This window comes from Gorilla gorilla, chromosome 14, assembly GCF_029281585.2.
Source record: "Gorilla gorilla gorilla isolate KB3781 chromosome 14, NHGRI_mGorGor1-v2.1_pri, whole genome shotgun sequence".
NCBI classification, from domain to species: Eukaryota; Metazoa; Chordata; class Mammalia; order Primates; family Hominidae; genus Gorilla; species Gorilla gorilla.
Genome location: NC_073238.2, coordinates 32574325 through 32589197, shown reverse-complemented (window position 1 = coordinate 32589197; position 14873 = coordinate 32574325). Strand labels below are relative to the sequence as shown.

At 50.4% G+C, this 14873-nt stretch overlaps 1 protein-coding gene across 1 annotated transcript; it reads left to right on the top strand.

The window, feature by feature from the left end:
• Positions 1-6902: 6902 nt before the first annotated feature.
• Positions 6903-14597, top strand: LOC134756977 (uncharacterized). Its single transcript, XM_063697294.1, has 4 exons — positions 6903-7102; positions 11361-11413; positions 13545-13628; positions 14218-14597. Exons 1-4 carry the CDS (start codon positions 6903-6905, stop codon positions 14595-14597), a joined length of 717 nt encoding a protein of 238 aa, XP_063553364.1.
• The last annotated feature ends 276 nt before the right edge of the window (positions 14598-14873 follow it).

Genomic DNA, 14873 nt, shown 5'->3' with positions numbered 1-14873 from the left:
CCAATTAAACCTCTTTTCTTTATGATCATAGAGAAAATTAGTAGTGGAAAGTGGAACTATTAAATGTCATTGTCTTGGCAATCAGCACTCAGCTTCTTTCCATTCAAGTATGTGAAGGCTTCATGAATTTTCGCCCTGAAAATGGACTTGTCTTCCTTTACCACATTGCCAGGTTGTGGCAAAGATAGTGATAATGTAGAAGCAGGTTCAGAAGAGAGTAGCGTACAGAGGTCGGGAGAGTTTGGAGGGCTTTGAAGACAAGAAGATGAATGAAAGTTTGGATCTTTGTAAAGAATTGTTAAACACTTGTGATCAGAAGGCTCACAGGAAAATTGTCAGTGAAAGCCCGACTTAGAAGGTCTCAGATGAAAATGAAGCACTTACTGGGAACAGAAGTCAAAGTTACTTTTGTTTCCTTAGCAAAGAACGTGGCTGCACAGTGACCTTGTCCTGGAGATCTGTGAAACTTTGAACTTGAGGGTGATGATTTACTGAGTATCTGGTGAAATGAACTGGGCAGGAAAGCTCAAGAGGTGTCCTGTCTCCATTGAACAGCCTGTGCTCTTATGTGTGATGGAAGAAATGACCTCTGGATGGGACTTACATTACATGAGTCCGAACTCTTATATTAAATGAGAAATAGAACTCAAAAGTTTGGAAAATTTGCAGCCTGGCCATGTGGTCAAAAAGAAAAGCTGATTTTCAGGGGGAAAATTGAGGAAGGCTTCAGAAACTTGCATGAAAAGGAGCCCAGTGCTAATAGACAAGACAATAGGGAAAAGGCCTTGAAGGCATTTCAGAGACCTTTGCAGCAGCTCTTGCTGTTACAGGCCCTGGGGCCTAGGAGAGAAGAATGGTTTCCTGGGTCAGTTCCATGACCCCCCTCTGTGTGCAGCCTCAGGACACTGCTGCCTGCATCCCTGCGGCTCCAGCTCCAGTTCCAGCCATGACAGAAAGATGCACAGGTACAGCTTGGATCACTGCTTCAGAGGGTGCTGGCTAGAAGCCTTGGTAACTTCCTGATAGTGTTAAGGCACTGGTGGACAGAGCATGAGACTAGAGGCTTGGGAACCTCTGTATAGATTTTGGAAGACGTATGGAAATGCCTGGATGTCCAGGCAAAAGCATTCCAAAAAGGCAGAGCCTTATATGAAACTTCTACTAGGGCAGTGCAGAAGGAAAGTATGGGGTTGGAGCCCCCACACTGGAGGCTACCATCATGCAGACCCCTGATTCATAGACCCCCCAACAACTTGTATTCTCAGTGGGGAAAAGTCACAGGCACTCAACACCAGCCAAGCCAATGAGGCCAGCCGTGGGGCATAAACCCTGCAAAGCCACAGGTGCCAAGCTGCCCAAGGCCTTGGGAGCCCAGCCCTCACACCCCTGTGCCCTGGATGTGGGACAAGGTTTCAAAAAGGGTGATTTTGGAGCTGTAGGATTGAATGACTGGCCTTCTGGGTTTGGAGTTTCATGGGGCCGGTAAGTCCTATCTGTGTTTTGTTTTTTTCTGGCAACATTCTTCCTTTTGGCTGGGAATGCTTACCCAATGCCTGTACAAGCATTGTACCTTGGAAGTAGTTAACTTGCTTTATATTTCAGAGGCTCATGGGCCTAAGAAACTGTAGCCTTGTGTCAGATGAGACTTTAAACTTTGAACATTTGTATAAATGTTGTAATGATATAAGATTTTGGGGGACTATAGGGAAGGCATCATTGTATTTTGCAATGTGAGAAGGACATGAGATTTGGGGAGCCAGGGACAGAATAATAAAATTCAGCTCTGTGTCCCTACCAAAACTCATGTGGAATTGTAATCGGAATGTTAAAGGTGGGGCCTGTTGGAAGGTGATTTAATCACAGTGGAGAGTGGGGGTTGGAAGATGGGGCATAGGGAGAATGGGGATTTAATGGTGTGGGTGAGGAGTGAAAATTGGGGGTGGGGGACGGATCCTTCACAAATGAGTAAACACTCTGCTTATTGCTGTCCTTGTGATAGTGAGTTCTCTTCATGATTTTGGAGCTGTAAGATTGAATGGATACTGGCTTTCTGGGTTTTGGACTTGTATTGGGCCTGTGGTCCCATTTGTTTTTATTTCCTGGGAAATTTCTTCCCTTTGGATTGAGAAAGCTTACCCAAAGCCTGTACCATTATTGTACCTTGAAAGAAAAGAACATCCTTTTAAATTCAGGGACTTATAGGCAAGAGGTACTGTAGACTTGTCTCAGATGAGATGTTGATTTTTTTTTACATTTGAGTTAATGTTGGAATGAGTTAAAACTTTTGGAAACTTTTGAAAGGCATGAATATATTTTGCTCTGTGAGAAGGACGAGAGACTGCAGGGGATCAGATCAGAATAATATGATTTGGCTGTGTTTCTTTACCAAAACTCATGTGAATTGTAATCCTTAATGCTGGAGGTGGGGCCTGGCTGGAGGTGATTTAATCATGGATGGGAGGGGGCCGGGGGGTGGAAGGAAAAGGGGTGGGTAGGGTGAGGAGTAGGTTGTTAGTAGGTTGGTAAGAGGGTGGTGGGTAGCAGGAAGGGGGAGTAGCCTGCTGCAGAGGCAGAGGCTCATGGAAAGTCTCTACTAGGGCAGTGCACCTGTGGCTTTGCAGGGTGTAGTCCCCATGGCTCCTCTCATGGGCTGGTCTGGTGTTGAGTGCCTGTAGCTGTTCCACGCAGAGAGTGCAAGCTGTTGGTGGGTCTATGAATCTGTGATCTGGAGGATGGTGGGCTCCTGTGTGGGGTCTCCAAGCCCATATTTTCCTTCTGCACTGTGCTGGTAGAGGTTCTCCAAGAGGTTCTGCCTCTGCAGGAGGCTTCTGCCTGGAAACATTGGGGGGTGGTATGGGGGGATCCTTCACCATTGGTTAATCTTCCTGATGCTGATCTCCCGATAGTGAGTTCTCCTGAGATCTTGTTGTATAACCTGGTGTGGCACGTCTTTCCTCTCTCTGTCTTCTTCCTACTCCTGCCATATGGAACATCCCATTGTCGCTTGGCCTTTTGGTATGATTGGGAGGCTCCCTGAGTCCTCCCAGAAGCAGAAACCACTTGCTGCCTTTACAGCCTGCAGAAACGTGAGCCAATTAAACCTCTTTTAAAAATAATATTACAGAAAATTTGTACTGTAGAGTGGAGCTATGAAATGCCCTCAAGGGTTTTTCCTCTTTTTTTTACTATTAGCATTTGGCTTCTTTTGTATGCAAATATCTGAAGGCTTCTTGAATTTTCTCCCTGAAAATGGACTTTTCTTCTTTTACCACATTGCCAGGCTGCCACAACAGTAGCTGAAAATGTAGAGGCAGGTTCAGAAGTGGGTAACAACCAGATGCTGCAGTTTGGGGGTCTTGGAAGAAGACAGAAAGATAAGGGAAAATTTGTACTATTGTAGAGATGTGTTAAATTAAAAGGGTGACCATAGAGACTTGTTACATAGCTATAATTAAACGAGTGACTGAAGGATGGACAGTGAAGGCCAGGCTTAGAAGGTCTCAGATGAAAATGAGGAACTTACTGGGAACAAGAGTCAAGGTTACTTTTGTTTTGCCTTAGCAAAGAACTTGGCTGGATGGTGTCCCTGCCCTGGAGACCTCTGAAACTTTGAACTTGAGGGTGATGATTTAGGGTATATCTGGTGAAATGAAGTAGGCAGCAAAGCTCAAGAGGTGTCTTGTCTGTTTTGAACAGCCTGTGGTCTTCTGTGTGACTGAATAAATGACCTCAAGTTGAAACTTATATTTAAATGAGAAGCAGGGCTTAAAAGTCTGGAAAATTTGCAGCCTGGCCAAGTGGTCAAAAAGAAAAGCTGATTTTCAGTGGGAAAATTCAAGAAGGCTTCAGAAATTTGCATAAAATCGAGTCCAGTGCTAATAGCTAAGACAATGCTTAAAAGGCTTTGAAGCCATTTCAGAGACCTTTGCAGCAGAGCTTGCTGTCACAGGCCCCGAGTTCTAGGACCGAAGAATGCTTTCCTGGGTCAGTCCCATGGTCATGCTGCTGTGTCCATCCTCAGGACACTGCTGCCTGCATCCCTGCAGCTCCAGCTCCATCCAGGGCTGAAAGATGCACAGGTACAGCTTGCATCACTGCTTCAGGGGTGCAAGCTTCAAACCTTGGTGGCTTCCACATAGTATTAAGCCATCAGGTGCACAGAGGACAAAACTAGAGGCTTGGGAGCCTTTGTCTAGACTCCAGAGTATGTACGGAAAAACCTGGGTGTTCAGGCAGAAGCTTTTCCAAGAGGCAGAGCCTCATGAGAAATCTTTACTAGGCCAGTACAGAAGGAACATATAGGGTTGGAACCCCCACACAGGGATGCACCATTTTCCAGACCCCAGATTCATAGACCCACCAACTGCTGGCACCCTCAGTGTGGAAAAGCCACAGGCACTCAACACCAGCCCAGCCCATGAGGGCATCTGTGTGGGAATAAACCCTGTACAGCCACAGATGCTGAGCTGCCCAAGGCCTTGGGAGCCCAGCCATCCACCCCTGTGCTCCAGATGTGGGATACAGATTCAGAAAAGATGATTTGGGAGCTGTAGGATTCAATGACTGGCCTGCTGGGTTTTTGACTTGCATGGGGTCTGTAAGTCCCATCTGTGTTTTGTGCTTCTTTCTGGCAAATTTTTTCCTTTTTGCTGGGAATGCTTACCCAACGCCTGTACAATCATTGCACCTTGGAAATGGTTAACTTTCTTTGTATTTCAGAGGTTCATGGGCAGAAGGGACTGCAGCCTTGTCTCAGATGAGGCTTTGGGCTTTGGACATTTCAGTAAATGCTGGAATGAGTTAAGACTTTGGGGGACTGTACATAAGACATCACTGTATTTTGTAGTGTGACAAGGATATGAGATTGGGGGGGACCTGAGTCAGAATAATATGATTTGACTTTTTGTCCCTACCAACACTCTCATGGAATTGTGATGGTGAATGTTAAAGGTGGGGCCTGGTGGGAAGTGATTTAATCATGGAGAAGAGTGGGTGTTGGAGGTAGGGTTGTGGGGAGAATGGGGGAGATTGTTTTGTGGGTTGGGGTGAAAGATGAGTGTGGGGGTTGGATTCTTCGTAAATGGTTAAACACTGTCTCCTTAATGCTGTCTGCATGATAGTGAGTTCTCTTGATAATTACAGAGCTGTGAGATTGAATGAATACTGTCCTGCTGGGGTTTGGACTTGTATTTGTGTTATTTTTCTGGGGAATTCCTTCCCTTTGGATTCAGAAAACTTACCTAATGCCTACTGTACCTTGAAGGAAAAGAAATCCCTTTTAAATTCAGGGACTCATTGGCAGAAGGGATTGTAACCTTGTCTCAGATGAGACTTTGAAATTTTTACATTTGGAATGAGTTAAGACTTTTGGAAACTTTTGAAAAGGCATGATTGTGTTTTGCTCTGTGAGAAGGACATGAGGTTCTGGGATATCAGGGTCCGAATAATATGGGTTGGCTGTGTGTCCCTATAAAACTCACGTGTCATCCTTAATGTTGGAGGTGGGCCAGGTGGGAGGTGATTTAATCTTGGATGGGAGGGGGTTGGGGTGGAAGGAAAAGGAGGGGTAGTGTGGGGAGGAGTAGGTCATCAATAGGGTGGTGGGAGGGTGGGAGTAACCTGCTGCAGAGGCAGAGGCTCATGGGAAACCTCTACTAGGACAGTGCACCTGTGGCTTTGCAGGGTGTAGCCCCCATGGCTGCTCTCATGGGCTGGGTTGGTGTCGAGTGCCTGTAGCTTTTCTGTACTGAGGGTGTGAGCTGTTGGTGGGCTTATCAACCTGGAGTCTGGAGGATGGTGGCCTCCTGTGTGGGGGCTCAAAGCCTATATTTTCCTTCTGCACTGCCATAGTGGAAGTTTCCTAAGAGGTTCTGCTTCTGCAGGAGGCTTCTGCCTGGAAACAGTGGGCGGTGGTTTGGGTGGAGAATCCTTCACCATTGGTTAGTCTTCTTGATGCTGATGTCCTGATAGTGAGTTCTTATGTGATCTGGTTGTCTAACAGGATGTCATACCTCTTTCCTCTCTCTGTCTTTCTCCTACTCCTGCCATGTGAAACATCTCATTGCCGCTTGGCCTTCTGATATGGTTAGGAGGGGCCTGATCAGTGTGGGCCTGCTCAGTGGACCTAGTCAGTTGGGACTTGGTCAATGAGGCCTATTTAGTGGGGGTGGTCAGCAGGTGTCTGCTTAGAGAGGGTCTCATTAGAGGGATCTAGTAGTGCAGGTCTTGGTGAGTGGGTTCCTAGTGGCAGACAAATGTTTGGTGTCTGGTCAATGCCAACCTGGGCTGTGGGACTTGGTCAGTGGAGACCTTGTCACCTGGGGCTTAGTGGTGGCCTTGTCAGATTGGGCTGGGTTACTGGTGACTAGGTCAAGGGGTGCTATTCAGTGGAGGCCTAGTCACATGGGACCTAGTCAGCAGAGATGCTTGTCAGTGGGGCCCTGGTGAGGGCAGGCTGGTCAGTGGAACCTAATCAGTGGGGGCCTGGTCTGAAAGGACTTGATCAGTGGTGGCTTTTGTAGCACTGGTCTATGGGGTGACCTGGTCAGCGGGGATCTGAGCAGTGCATGCCTGTTCAGTGAGGCATACTCATTAGAGTCCCGGTCAGGGGCATCTGGTCACCTTAGGCCTGGTTAGTAGGGGCCTGGTCACTGGCAGCCTATTCCCTGGAGGCCTGGTCAGTGGGGCTTCATCTGTGGGACCAGGCAATGGGGTCATTATCGGTGGAACCTGATCAGAGACCTTGTCAGTAAGGACCTGGTCAGTGGGGCCTTACCAGTGAGGCCTTGTCAGTAAGGTCCTCACCAGTGGAGTCCTGGTCATTGTGGGCCTGTCAGCGGGAATCTAGTTAGGCCTGGTGATGGGGGTCTAATCAGTGAGGGTGTGGTCAGGGAGGATCTGATATGCTGGATCTGGTCAGCAGGGACCTGTTCAGTGGAGGTGCTGAGCACTGCAGGGAGATGTCAGGAGAAATGCATGTTATCGAGGGCCCTGTGGACAGCTGGGATGGCCCAGTGGTGTTCAATGGCCCAGTCAAAAGTGGACAAAGCAGGTGTTTGGATGGACCTGGGAGATCTTGCTCAGAGATTCTGACAGGACAAAGGTAAAGGAAGTACCAGAGTGGCCAGAGAGATGGTCACAGTCTATGGGCTGCACAGGATGGAGGAGGCCAAGGAACAGGCAGGGTGGGCAGCTGGGTTTCAGGGAGAGGCATGTGCATGCTGGGAGGTCAGACCCTGTGAGGGCTGTGGGAGCATCAGGTGGACTGGGCTCCAGGTGCACCCTCAGTGCACTGGGCAGGTCTTGCCCAGGCTCCCTGGACCCTGGCTGGGTGATGTGGTCATTTGCTGGGGGACTATTGTCAGGCACTGGCCACCCAACCTGGGTAGCACTGTCCCATCTCAGGACTGCACTTCCTCAGATCCTGCAGAGGGCACAGCCTCCAGCCCAGGAGGGCAGCCCCATGGTGCAGCCTGAGCTCTCCATGGGCCTGGAGAATCCCCTGCCAGCCCTGCACTCCCTCTTCTCCCAGGTCCCGCTTTTCCAGGGTCAGCCAGTGGGGAGGCCCCATCCTCCCTTCCCTATGTGTCTCCTGGGCTGAAACTTGCAGTGCAGTGGGACAGGGATGAGGCTTCCCTAAGGCCTATTTAGCGAGGGGACTGGCTTCCAGCCTGGCACAGGTCCTCAGCTCTGCCTTGGTTGCCTTAGAGTGAGATGGATCAGTCAGTGCCCTGAAGGTAAGGGTAGGAGACTGTCCCTGCTGTTGGGAGGCTGGTCTAGGGATGGAGGACTTAAGAGGTCTTCCCAGTCTGTCAGGCCTGGGCAGTGCTGTCCTGTCTGAGGACTCAGAAAATCCAGTCCTGGGATGGGACAGTGCTGCCCAGGGTGGGTGGCCAGGGTCTGACAGTGGTCCCCCAGGGAGTGACCACATCACCCAGCCGGGGTCCAGGAAGCCTGGCCTGAGACCTGCCCGTTGCACTGAGGGTGCACCTGGAGCCCACTCCACCTGATGCCCCCACAGCCCTCACAGGGCCTGACCTCCCAGCATGCACCTGCCTCTCCCTGCACCCCAGCTGTCCACGCTGCCTGTTCCCTCACTTCCTCCATCCTGTCCAGCAGGATGGGATGGGCAGGAGGACAGCCTGTGTGCACATTTCATGGCAAGTAGGAGTGACACACCATCCCTTGGAGGCGCCTTGGTTCCTCCCAAACCCGGCCCCAGAACTCTGTTCCTGGAGTGGTTTTACCAAACCCCAAACCCAAAACCCAGAACTGTGGTTGTGGCTCAGGGGTCGGCACACACTAGTGCTGGGACACTACTGGGAGGCTGGGACCTGACCAAAGCCCATGGTGTCTGTGGCCTGAGGACAGGGTGTCTTGGGGCCATAAGGACAGGCCACAAGTTGCCATTGGGTCATAGGGGCTCAGCCCCAGTGTTTGTCCTTTCCTGGCTCCTTCCCATCAGTGCCCTGGAGCCCAAGACCAAGCATCCAAGGTTCCCTCCAGGAATCCTGGTGGCTTAGCTTACTTTGTTGTGTTTCATCTGAGAGCAAAAATGTCAGATCGGATGCACAGAAAAATGGCTCAACATGCTTAATGACTAGAAGAAATCTAGGAGCAGCAAGAAGGTAATGTGGAGAGGGGAGGACCTCCATGGGACCTCCATGACCGGTGTCTGCAGAGCCAGGGGTACAAGCACCCAGTGCTGTGGCCTGGCACCACCTCTCAGAGGGTGGGTAGCACACTGTCCTTACTTGGGGGACAGCAGGCCTGGTCACCAGCTTTTGTACCTGTCTCTGCAAGCATTGCGTTGCTGGAAGAGAATCTCATGCCAGAGCTTGGACCATGCCTTGCTCAGGGGTTAGGGGTTGTCTCTTGGTGACCTAAATGAAAAAATAGCTCCAGATCATAGTTCCCACAGAGCCCAAGGCTGGAAACCTCCAGAATCCTCCGGCCCCCGATCCTCCCCAGGGACCCCTGTGGCCTATCTCACCAGAGCATTCTTCCATCTGTAGATTTCTTGGCTGCTCCACAAGGGAGTCCCACTTCAGGTGTGGTGCTGGGCATGGTCACTCCTGCTGGATGTTTAGAAGGAGGAAACCAAGGACCTAGGGAAATACCAGGTACAGCCTTTCCACCCTCATCCAGAGCAGGACAAAGAGGCCAGGCGGTGTCAGGAGCCCAGGTCTCCAGCTGGAGGGAACGTCAACCCTGCAGGGGGAGCAGGGGCCCATTGAACATCCTAGGCAGAGATGGTAATGTAGGCACCACAGGTATGCAGGGATTGATACCCCTCCCTGGCATCAGAAAGAAGCCAAACAAGGAGCTTTCTGCAGAATGAAACCTTCTTTCCTTTCAGAAGCACTGCTGACTGTTTGGTGGTTGCCATTGGGGCAGTGAGCCTTTTGTCCATTCTGAGGTTGGGCTGGTTTCTCCTCTTGGCCCTGCCCTACAGACCATAAAGGAAAACAGCAAGAGGTCCCCAGCAAACATCCACAGATGGCCCTGGACATCAGCCACATTCGGAGAAACGTGTCATGTTCTGGGAGGGCTAAGGCATCGAGTAAGGCCTATGGGGCTGGAGGATCCCAGGCAGGTGGGGCAATCCAGAGCCGTGGGGGCTTCCATGGGAATTGGGAGGTCCCAAGGCAGATGCAGGGGTTCCACAGGAGGAGTCCCAGAGCCACCAAGCGCTCTCCTGTCCCAGGGAGCAGTCAACACCATGGACTGAACACTTAATGGGCTTCAAGCTCTGGGCCAGGCTGGGGCATGTGGGGCCATGAGGGAGCTCAGAGTGGGAGACAGAGAGACAAGTGTGCTCAGAGGGCACCCATTTCTGGGTGTAATGTGGTCTTGAGATTTTGGCTAAGAAGGGTTTCCAGGGTTTCATATGTGTTATGGAGCTGCTTCCTCTCCCCAGCCTCACCTTGCAGGAATCCCAGTGAATATATTGCCACCCTATTTGAGCTCAGTGCCCTCATAGTGTAATGGCACCAGCAGATCTGCCTGTGCCTGGACTTCCTGTACTACCCATTCCTGAGGGGTGATGCTTCTGCAGGGCCTGTGACCTGGTGCACAGCTTTAGACACCATCATCCTGGAGCAGCACTGCACCCTCACTAGCCAGGGTGTTCATGACTTCCTCAAGGCCAAGGCCACATTCAAGACTTGGGACTTCAGTGATGCACTTGTGCTGGGCAAGTTGGCTTCTCGGGTATCTTAATTTGGGAGGTAGAATGCAGCTTGAGATCAAATGTCTGTTCAAAGAACTTGAACTTGATCTGGAGGGCTCTGGGGAGCCATGGAAGGTGCTGGATAAAGGAGGGACAGTCAGATATGTTTTAGAGATGACTGTAGAAGGCTGCCTGGAAGGAGTGAACAAGAGCCAGGAGACCCGGGAGGGAGCTTGTGGGGCAGGTCTGGAGATGGCAAGGGAGGGATCCTGCTTGGATGAAAAGTCTTCAGGGACTGTCTCAGGTTACACTCAGGTGCCCTCAGAGCTAATGGGTTCAGAGGTCTTGTCTCCAGGATGAAAATGGGAAGGAGTTGTCAGATGAGGACATATAAATGGAGGCTGGCATCTTCATGAGTACCAGTGGTGGTCCTGGTGTGGGTCTCTCCATCCAGGGACATGGTGGATGGACACTACATCACTCCATTCTGCCCTTCCTTTCCCTCCTCCCATTCTCCCGAGGGCCTCAGTGCATGGGCGCTGTCCAATCTCTGGTGCTGAAGCAGCCAAGAGACCCAAGCCTGCGTGGCTGCCTCTTAGGATATGACAGCACAGCCACTGGCCTCTACTGAATCCTATGCAACCTCAGAAGACACCCAGGAGTGATGCCATCAAGTGGTGCAAGAGTTCTGAGGGACCGCAATCCTGAAGACATTGAATGGTGGGTGCAGGGCCTCATGGCCTGTTCCCCAGCTCCTCTCATTGGCTCTGCTCCAGGTGGTGAAGGGGGATAACATTTCTGTCAATTCTGCCATGATTGCCTAGCAGGAAAAGGAGCAGAGCCCAGAAGCAGGGCCTGGTATGCAGCCTGCCTAACAAGGGAGAATTTATAGGCTCTGTGGACAGAAAGATCTGGGAGTCCATATCTATCACCCACTAGCTTGCTGAGACATTAGTAAAGTCAGTTTTCTGAACTACATTTCTGTCATCTGTAAATTGAGAGGAATTTCTTCTACCCCACAAGGCTTCTTGGATAATTAGTGACAGTGTGTGTAGAGCAGGTGCCCCCCAGCCGGCATTTGGTGTCCAGACCACTCCTCTTCCCCCTTGATTTTCTGCGTAAATTTGCATTTTGTTCTTAAGATTTTTACTCCCCTTAATTCTGCTCTTCCCTCTGATTTCTGCCTTAGTGTATATCCCATGGAGTCACCAGGATCAAAGTGGGTAACAGTCATGTATGCATGTATGTGTGTGTACATACACACACTATTGGGGTTGGAGTGTGGTGTGTGGGTATGTGTATGAGTTGGAATCACTGACTGAAACTCTCCACACCAGGCTGTGTTCCTGCTTATTGCTGGAGGCACTGTCAGGGGCCCTGTCCTCAACCCCGGGTCTGACCCTTGCAGCTCAGGCAGGACATTCTGGAGGAATCATGCCCTTGGAAGGATCCCTGAGGAGTGACTGGTGGGTATTGGTAGATAAATACCCCAGCTCCCTTGCTTTGGGTGGGATGACTCTGAGGCACATGTTCTGTGCTGTGTCTGCAGATGTACCTGGCAGGGCTGAGTCCTGGCTGCCACAGGGGAAACTTTCTTGATGAAGGTCCCTTTAACTGCTGCATTCCTTTCCTGTCTCAGTTCCCCACTCCTCTACTGGTGTTTCCTGGGATTCACACCCTAAGGAAGAACTGGCAGTCGAATTACTATCCTAGAGTTATCTCCAAATAGAATTTTTGTGTTTGAATATTTGCCTCAGGATCTACTCCCAGGAAATTTATACTAAGACACACATTTTTCTGTCAGCTCCTTCAATCCCCATAGGCCTGCCATTGTGCTGTTTTTATCAAAAGGGAATATGAGGATCAGAGAGGGGAAGTCACTTGCCCAAAGTCACCCAGCTGAACAGTGGTGGAGTTCAACTTTGACCATGGGAAGTCTGGCCCCAAGGTGGATGCTTGTTCCTATCCCATGAGACTCCTCCCTTACCAGGGTCAAATGAATGAAAGGAGGATGTTAAAAGTAGAGTCTCTGATGCCTCTGCCAGAGAAACCCCAGGCTCATGGCTGGAACCTGTGTTCTCACTTTTACCTCATTAAAAGTATAATGAAAAACATGCTCAGTGCTGACCGTGTGCCTGGGGGTGTTGTAGGCATTCTGCTTACTTTAATTCATTTAATTTTTACAATAATCTTGTTTTTGCTTCTAGTTTTTAGATTAAAAAACTGTGGCAAAGAGCAATACAGAGAGTTGCCAAAATTCACACCGCTGGTCCAGATTTGAAGCAAGCAGTCTGTACCTGCAGTCCTTGTCTGTAACCATGGCACCCTGGCTTCTCACACCTCTCATCGTGGAGTTCCACCATGTGTCAGGCATGGCACTGAGCACCTTTTAAGAATATAACTTGTAATTATGTAGATTATTAATTCTACTTCAAAATGCCACACAGCCTTCATGTGATAAAATGAAGCAATTGGTGAGTCTAAGCATTGAGAAAAAACGTTATTTTTTCCACTCCCTACTCCATTCCAACAGTTGGGACAGTGTTTTCTCTGTGCCTGTAGAAACCTCAGCTCCTGTGCTGAGGAGCCTGTTCCCTTTGGGGAACGTGGCAGTCAGGTGCTGGCAGGGACCTCGAAGCGGCTGAAGGGTCATTAAGAAAAAGCTGTTTACAAAGGTGTGGGCAGGGCCAAGTGGAACCAGGGGGGATGGCGCAGGGCCCTGGGGTTAGCGTCATCTGGGAGCTGTCACCACCCTCCAGGCTGGTGGGGCCATGGAGAAGCTGTTCCAGTAACTCGGAGAATCTGCAGCTGAAAGAGGAGGCCAGGGGAGACATCACTCACTGTGCCCTTTGACTGCATCTGGATGCCCCCACCAACCACACTACCATCCCCTTATTAGACTGCAGAGGCTGCAGGGAGGGGTTCTAAGCCTCCTATAGTGGCTCACCTCCAACAGTGAGTCAGCACCAGCCCCCCTAGTCCCACAGCACAGGGTCCACTTAGCCCCTGTATCCTGCGTGGTCCCCTTTCCTGCTGGGAAGCAGATATCCAAATGAGCAGCAGAATCCTGTCTCTCCCTTCAGGCCCCTCTGCTCCTTATGAGTGGTGTTTTCCCTTGGTTTTGGATGAGAAACACCCTTTCCCTTTCCACAGGGATTGTTTCTGTGGACCCCACCCTGAGTTTTCCCCCGGTTAGGCAATGGGCAGGTGGGGGTGGTGGGACCAACTCTTTAGAACCAGCAATGACAAACAGATCCCACTTGGGGGAAGTTGATGTTAAGTGTCGTGGGTCCTCTGGAATTTTCTGAAGCTTTCCTGTTTTTTTTTTTCTCCCCCTAACCAGCTCAACTGATTTCCTGGGATCTCTACTAAGATGTTGGCAGCCCCGCCAGCTGGTCTGGCCCTGGACGTGCCTTCAGGGTCTGGTTATGCTTCATGACCTGCATTGTGGTCAGTGGTAAGCAGCACCTGCTTCTAGCTTTACTGTTGGGTCAGATTTTATCCCCACTCCAGCTCTGCAGTGTGGCTGCTTCTTGATTCATCCATGGACCCTGCACGAAATTGCCCCATGTTTCTGTTTGTGCATCACTGAGGAACGAAGCATGAAGGATGCACAGATCAGGCCATTCCATTGCCCTCCTGGTGCTGGGTTTGCCCTCCCAATCCTGGGGTTGCTTCAGGGGCTGGTCGTTCTCCATAGCCTCCTCCACATTTCTCAGGTTTCTGCTCAAAAGTCACCTTTCGGAGAGGTCTCCACCTGTCACTGTGTTTGTAAGAGCTCCTTCGGTTTCTTTCTATCTCATCTCACTCTGCTAATGTCTTTGATTACCACCACCATCTGACCTGGTCTTATGAACTGTTAGCTTCCTTCACCAGACATGAGCACCAGGATGGCAGGGGCCTCATCTGTCCTGTTCCTCCTGTGGCCGGGGTCCTAGCACCATGTCTGGTACAGTGTAGATGCTCAAGGGAAGTTTACTTTGTAGAACTGTTTACCTGGGAGATGTTACTGTTAGTCTAACCTGTACCATTTTGTAAACCTCCAGCCATTTTGCAGACTCTGATCACAGTGAAACGTTCCATGGGAACTTGGGCCATGAGAAACATCCCTCCTAACCACGTGACTGCAGAAACATCCTTATCGCATCCTCCTGGGCAAAGGCCCAACAGCCTGACTGCAGGGACATCCTTGCCATATCCTGCTGGGCAGCAAGCTCTACCGCCCAGATCCCTCCCTCCCAGTCCCATGATTACCCCAGCCTGTGAGCGGCAGTTGGTGCTGGCACTAAGCTGGTTTCCCCCTCCCCAGGGTTTTGCTGGCAATAAAGATGTTGCTGTTGAAGCCACCAACTGTCTCTGTCTTTCTTTAACCCTCGCCTTGCCTTCCAAGCCTAATAATAACTCTACCCTTCCATTTTACCAATGAGGATAGAGGGGACTCAAGGAGAGCAAGAGACTTACCCAGTGAGTCACAGAGCCTGAACTTGAACTCAGTCCAGCTGAATCCAGAACTTGTTTCTCCCTGAGAGTCCAGGGACAGAAAGGTGGAATTGCAGCCAGTAGGTGCCCACATACTTGTCCTAGAAGACCCCAGGCGGGCCCCTGGGAATTGCATCTTCATGCACACAAAAGAACTGCTCACTGGTGTCACATCAGCTAAGGGTCCCCATTGTCCCAAATTGTTACTTCTTTTCAAAGTTTG